Raw genomic sequence first — 7,057 nt, 5'->3', positions numbered from 1 at the left:
GCACAAAACTCTTGCTACAGACACTTCCACAAATCAGGAACAGGTCTATGTGATCACATAGTTGCCACCAAGTTCCCATCCCCTGAAGTGCCCATTTCACACGAAGGGAGGGATGTATTAAGCATCACTTACGTGATGTGGTACATACTGCCACTTACAGCAGACATACTTATCACATATGTACTTACATATGCGCTTAATATCGCAAAGGGCAGCTGTCACAATAAGAGCTGTCCTTTGCGATTTCGGAACTTCCAGGTTTAGGACTCAGAAGTCCCTCTGCGCCACGGGGGTGGGGGTGGGGGTGATGGGAGGGATCTGATTGGATCCCTCTGAGGAAATAAAAAAAGAAGCCCATAGGCTTCTATTGGGTAATGTCACTCAAAGATGGCGCTACCCATCGGGTCCAAGTTCCGGAACACGCTGCATTTTGAAACTTGGTACATACGGAGATGTTGTAAAAACCCTGAAAATTGTTTTTTATGGGTTTTTACTGCATTTTAGGCTGTAGCCCAAAGTGAGATCTGCCAAAATCCAAGCTGAAGATTGCCTCAGGCCACAAATATCCCATTCTGCCATGTGTAAGTGACACTTACTGTACACTACAAGTGTGTTGTGAATTGTCTATGATAACATTTCTATAAACTCCTTATTTAAAATGGATGTATTGTATTTCTTTTAAATAATGAATACGCTTTAACACAAGAGTTTCCCGAATTCCACCATTACATTCCAGGTTTTAAGGATATCTGTGCGTGAACACAGGTGACTTAACTAGTACCTCAGTCAACTGATTTAACCATCTGGACTCAAGCATGAATATCCTTAAAACCTGGAGTGTTTGGGAAACTCTTCTTTACCACTACCATATTATGGGGGTAATTCCAAGTTGATCGCAGCAGGAATTTTTTTAGCAGTTGGGCAAAAACATGTGCACTGCAGGGGAGGCAGATATAATATGTGCAGAGAGAGTTAGATTTGGGTGGGTTATTTTATTTCTGTGCAGGGTAAATACTGGCTGCTTTATTTTTACACTGCAAATTAGATTGTAGATTGAACACACCACACCCAAATCTAACTCTCTCTGCACATGTTAAATCTTCCTCCCCTGCAGTGCACATGGTTTTGCCCAACTGCTAAAAAATTTCCTGCTGCGATCAACTTGCAATTACCCCCTAAATCTTTTACTTTATAGAAAGTTATATTATTTTTCAAAAGATTAAGGAGAAGACAAAAAGAAAGGTTTCAAATCCATATTTTTATTGCGGCTAAAATGGACTGAGTAGCTGATATAGTAACTGAGTTCACACTGAATATTACTGATGAATGGGAAAAAAATTTCTGGAAGAAGTCATCCTAGCTGAGTGCATTAAGATGAAAACAAACTGCAGAATTAGAACTATAACCATTTGAGATCCAGGACATATTCTGGACTGTAGGATAATTGAGTCAATATGATTTAGGCTTTTTCCAGTAGTTTAACTTTTTCTGTAGTGAACTGTAGCATAGTCATTTTGTCGAGATAAGCAATCGTCCTATCAGAATGACTATATATATCAGTAGTTAATTGTACAAGAAAATTCTTTATAAAAATATTTGTATATTTTTTTTATCAGTTCAGTAGTCTGACAATAAATTAATCTCATCTAAATTCTATTCTGACATCTTATACACTGATGTACATTGGTCTAACACTGTTTACAAATGAAAAACAAAATGGGTGTAAGAACTAAAAAAAATGTAAATAAAATACTGGTCTAATAGTTAATTCTGTGTGGGGCAGTTTTTTTTAATCAACTTATTTTATTTTTCAAAATTAGCATCACACATAATTTTGTTGCGTGTGGGACAAAGTGAGCAAACTATGCAAACAATTGGATGCAAACCTGTAAGCTTTGTACGTTATCTGTGAGAATGAGACTGTATGTCAAGTTAGTTTTTACAGTCACAGTCTACAGTCTGTCACTGATAAAATCAAATTTGACAGTAACACAATATAGAGATTTAATGGGCAGCATACACAGCACATTTGCTAATAATAACCCAACAGTTTAATGACTGACGCATGTGGGAAGCAAATTCAGATTTTCTTTTTCCTCTTCCGAATGGGATAAGCAAGCAACTATTTAATGCTAATCACAAATTTAAGCTGTGTGATAAGTTGAATGCTACATAACCTCTACCAGTTGTGTGTACTCTGCAAATTGCCCATCACAAAAAAACACACACGACATCTATTACTGGATAATCCAAAAGATGTATATCTTGAGATCTTATTATTAGTTATTTCAGAATGACAAAAAAAAATAATCAACTTTTATTCTGGAAATCTGAATGATAACGGATTAACTCTGTATGTATTTGATAGACACCACTAATAGGATATTGGGTGCTTTCTGTTTTTTAAGATTGTAGATTATAGCGTTATACCAGCAGACATAATATAAATAAAATATTCATATAAAAATAGTCTCTAACAAAATATACTCTTTTCCGTGTGGTCCATTTTCCATAAGATTGACATTTTGTCCAAAATAGTCCAACAAATGGAATCCAAATTGTTTAATTTAGAAAAAATATATAGAGAAAAAATTAACATACTGTAACCAGACAATTAAATATTGAGAGTGATTATTCCAGACACCTAGCAGCAAACAGCATTATCATATTTAAGAACAGATGTCTGCTTTCACCATAAATTAAAATGAGATTATCCCTTGTACATGACTATAAGTGGGCTCTGAGTAATATATATATATATATATATATATATATATACACACACACATACTATTTACATCTCCAGTTTTTCCAAGAGAGGGTTCTCATTTTCTAAATAATTAAAACAAAAAGTATTTATTATGACCTATAGTACAGTTCCAAATGGCAGTAGGTTTTTTTTCTGTTAAATAAATTAATATTAGTTTACTCTAAAATATATTGTTAACTATTGTCACTAATATTTAAAGTCCCTGTGCCAGTAAAATATAATAATTATGTGTATGTATGTATATATATATATATATATATATAAATACATACAGTATATATATATATATATATATATAAATATATAAAATATAAACACACATAATATGAAACAGCGCCTAAAGAGATCAACCAAGGAGCTAACTGTATGCACTATAGGCAATTCTGAATAACTTGCGGCCAGATATTTTGGATCTTTACAAGTCTTAATCTGCATAATGTACACTCAGAAATGCAGAAATTCACACAAATTTATTCTTAGCCCATCTCAACTTTGTTAAAATGGTAGCCATTATTGTAATAACTCTCTTTTTCCAGAATTAGTTTTATGTCCCAAAAATCCATATTTGAATTTGTTTAGGAGTGAACCAGCAGTCCCCTGCTCTATCTGTATATCTGTGTATATTTATAGAAAAAGGACTGAAAACAGACTCCACCCACTTGTCTGACATCACACTGTTGGAAATTATACTATGTATTACTCAATTTGTTAATAAGGCATGGAGAGCGTCTCATAACATTATTTTACAGTTCCTTTGTAAATCTATATGTAACTGAACACACTTCGTACAACTTTATGCTGAAGAATTGTGCTTGAATGACTGATTCAGAAGAACTCAAACAAAAGATAGCAGGGGTCTATTCACTTGGCTTCCTGAAACGCATAGGGACTCTCTAGGCCACAATCCTGCAGCATGTGGCTTGAGATCTTGTGCAAATGTACGGTATAAGTTCCCAGGGTTGAAATGTGTTCTCATCCGGGTTATTATCTCATTTACAAGTGAATACTTCTGTTCTTTCACTGCACGTGTTACATTTCACGTAGCAGCACCAGTGGAATTTACAGTTACACTGCCATATCCGAGAGTACTGGTGGGTGTTGTACCCTCTCCCACAGCACATTAAGTCACAACCGCTAGTGTGTTGTGCTGTCTTGTTGCACATTCTGCCCTGTGTCCCCACGCTGCCACTCACTGGGTCTTCATCACAATAATTTGGAGATTTTTCAATATATACCAAGTCTGTATCCATGGGTTTGCGATAGGAGAGTGGCTTTTTAATTTTTAGGAACATCGGCCGCTTATTTCTGCTAGCCCGGACAGGTTCAACTTGAACGGCCTCATTGTATTTGTCTTTCAGAAGAAATCCCACCTCCCGGAACTTGGGTAGCGTGGTCCAACATGTTTTTGTGGTGCAAGATCCGGATACTCCATGGCATTTACACTCCAGCTTCATGTTTTCCTCCAAGATCTGCAAAAAAAGACAGAATAACAAATATATTATCTGTATAATTGTCTACATCTTAGAATGCAGTACACATCTTCATATATACTATTACTGGTGCTTGACTAATCTTAGTTAAAATATGTGAGGACCATTGTGAGAATTCTCCCCACAGTTTCTGTGAACAGCAGGGGCATTCCGGCATGGGAATATCGCTTGCTAACGAGCTTTGGTGCTAGATATGGTATCAGATACTTTTGGCATATTATGGGGGAGGTTTATCAAAGCTTGGAGGGCTAAAGTGGAAACAGATAAAGTACCTACCAACCAATCAGCTCCTGACATTTTTCAATCAAAGCCTGTAACTTGGCAGTTAGGAGCTGATTGGCTGATACTTTATCTCCATCCACTTTAACTCTCTCCAGGCTTTGAGAATTCCCTGCTTATATATCATACATTCTAACTTTCTGGCTGCCCTCTCTGGGAGGGAGCAGCCAGGTCGGCTCAACATGGGGCGGTGCTCCAGAAAAGGGGGCGGTCCTGGGGCGTGGAGCCACGATTGTGTCATCACAGGTCCGCCCCCCGCTATACAATACCAGCATTACCGGCATTGTACAGTGGAGGCGGGCCGCAATGAAGTGATGTAGCGCGACGCATCCTCGCCCCTCTCACTCTTCTGCTAGTAACGGGCAGCTGCGGGGGTGGCAGGGGGCGCAAGCTGGATGCGGGAGGCTTGCCTACTTTTCCGGGTGGCCGGGAGTGCCGCCCGATATTCAGGAGGCTCCCAGCCATTGCGGGAGAGTAGGCAAGTATGCTATATATGACACCAGATATTGCTCTGTCTGTCCTTTAGTTTCGGCACCGAATATGACTCTGCACAACAGCATTGATACCAGATATAACTGCATAGTACTCTTGACTCCAGATATGGCACCGCATATTAGTTTTAGCAGCAGACATGGCATCAGATATGGCTGTGAACATTATATTATTGCCGCAATGTATTATTAAGTTATCACCGAAGCAGATGAGCCCATAGTGTGCGAGAGAGGTAAGGTTTCCCTGACTGCATAACCGGGTCTTGGGACAGATGTGCATGTAAGAGCATATGTCATTAACATGTGCCCAGTGAAACAGAATGTCCAGGCTTAAGTAGGAGATGTACTAAGCAGTGATGAGTGGAGAAATTAACTAGTAGAGAAGTTGCCCATGACAACCAATCAGTTGCTCTGTATAATTTTATAGTATGTAAATTATAAATGTTACTTCAATACTGATTGGATGCCATGGGCAACTTCTCCACTGGCTCACTTCTCTACTCTTTTCACTGCTTAGTACATCTCCCCCTCTGTAAGTGCATTATTTAACCAATAAAGCATTTTTTTCTTTTCATTATCTTCTGCTATTGATATCCTGAGAAGGAGACAGCAATAGGAAGCATGAGAACGAGGTCCTCTCCTCCTTTCCTTCCTCTCTCACCACCTCCCTCCGTTCTTCCCTCCCTTCCTCATCTGAAAACACAAAGGATCACCCATTAAGCAAGAGGGGAGTTAACATACAGTAGGTAAGAGGAAATAGGAAATAGGCACAGATGAATCAGTGGGCATACAAGGCATAAAAGAGACAGAGCGGAGAAGACATGAGGCAAAGAGACTGCCAGTCAAAACACAAAGATGTTTCTTAGCAGGGGAGACAAAGATGGCAGAGAAGGTTCTTTATGACAAAGAAGATGAGGGCACGGTGCAGTAAATAGCTAGGGGGGCAGCAATCTGGCAGATATAATACAAATGATTACTGAGAAATACATCACCATAGAAGGGTTTTCCAGATAACAGTCCCATTTTGGATGATGTTTTAGATGCCATTGCGGGCCACGGTTGTGTTGACAGGAAAGTATTTCCTCAGTGACCTACACACATCCACAAATCAACATCACACACCTGATATAGGTAAATAAAACCTGCTTCAACCTGCTCCATTTCACTTCAGTCCAAGCACGCTGCTGTATGCTGCGCTCTGCTCTGATGATTTAAGTGGCTGTGCGGTGTCCAGACAAAGTGACTAATACTCTGCAGGCCCCACCCACTGCATTCCCATAAGCAATGGGTTAAAAAAGTAAAAAATGTTACAAAAATGTTAAAAAGTTAAAAAAAAATTGTACAACTTGTTTGTACTGTTCTGCGCACTGTGTGCGTGTGGAAAAGTGGTCTGACATCACACAGTGTGAGTCAAGCTGCCAGTTAAAAGGAAAATAATAAAGTATATATATATATATATATATATATATGTATATATATATATATACAGGTTGAGTATCCCATATCCAAATATTCCGAAATACAGACTTTTTTGAGTGAGAGTGAGATAGTGAAATCTTTGTTTTTTGTGGCTCAATGTACACAAACTTTGTTTAATACACAAAGTTATTAATAATATTGTATTAAATGACCTTCAGGCGGTGTGTATAAGGTGTATATGAAACATAAATGAATTGTGTGAATGTACACACACTTTGTTTAATGCACAAAGTTATTAAAAATATTGGGTAAAATTACCTTCAGGCTGTGTGTATAAGGTGTATATGAAACATAAATGCATTCTGTGCTTAGACTTAGGTCCCATCACCATGATATCTCATTATCGTATGCAATTATTCCAAAATACGGAAAAATCCGATATCCAAAATACCTCTGGTCCCAAGCATTTTGGATAAGGGATACTCAACCTGTATATATATACATACATATATATATATATATATATATATATATTGTTGTATGATTTGTTTTACGGTTCTGCGCACTTTACCCCAGTACGCTGTACCCCAATGGTCTGACTCCTCACA

General features: G+C 38.0%; 1 protein-coding gene across 1 annotated transcript in view; it reads right to left on the bottom strand.

The window, feature by feature from the left end:
* Positions 1–1,258: 1,258 nt before the first annotated feature.
* Positions 1,259–7,057, bottom strand: part of LOC134958271 (protein Wnt-7a) — a 138,338-nt gene continuing 132,539 nt past the window's right edge. Inside the window, exon 4 of the mRNA XM_063940751.1 lies at positions 1,259–4,239. Within this exon, the coding sequence (XP_063796821.1) occupies positions 3,760–4,239 (480 nt within the window). The 3' untranslated portion in view covers positions 1,259–3,759. The remainder of the gene's footprint in view (positions 4,240–7,057) is intronic.

The sequence above is a fragment of the Pseudophryne corroboree genome, chromosome 9 (assembly GCF_028390025.1).
Source record: "Pseudophryne corroboree isolate aPseCor3 chromosome 9, aPseCor3.hap2, whole genome shotgun sequence".
Taxonomy (NCBI): domain Eukaryota; kingdom Metazoa; phylum Chordata; class Amphibia; order Anura; family Myobatrachidae; genus Pseudophryne; species Pseudophryne corroboree.
The sequence above is the reverse complement of the archived record's forward strand: the minus strand, read 5'-3'. Positions and strand labels throughout refer to the sequence as shown.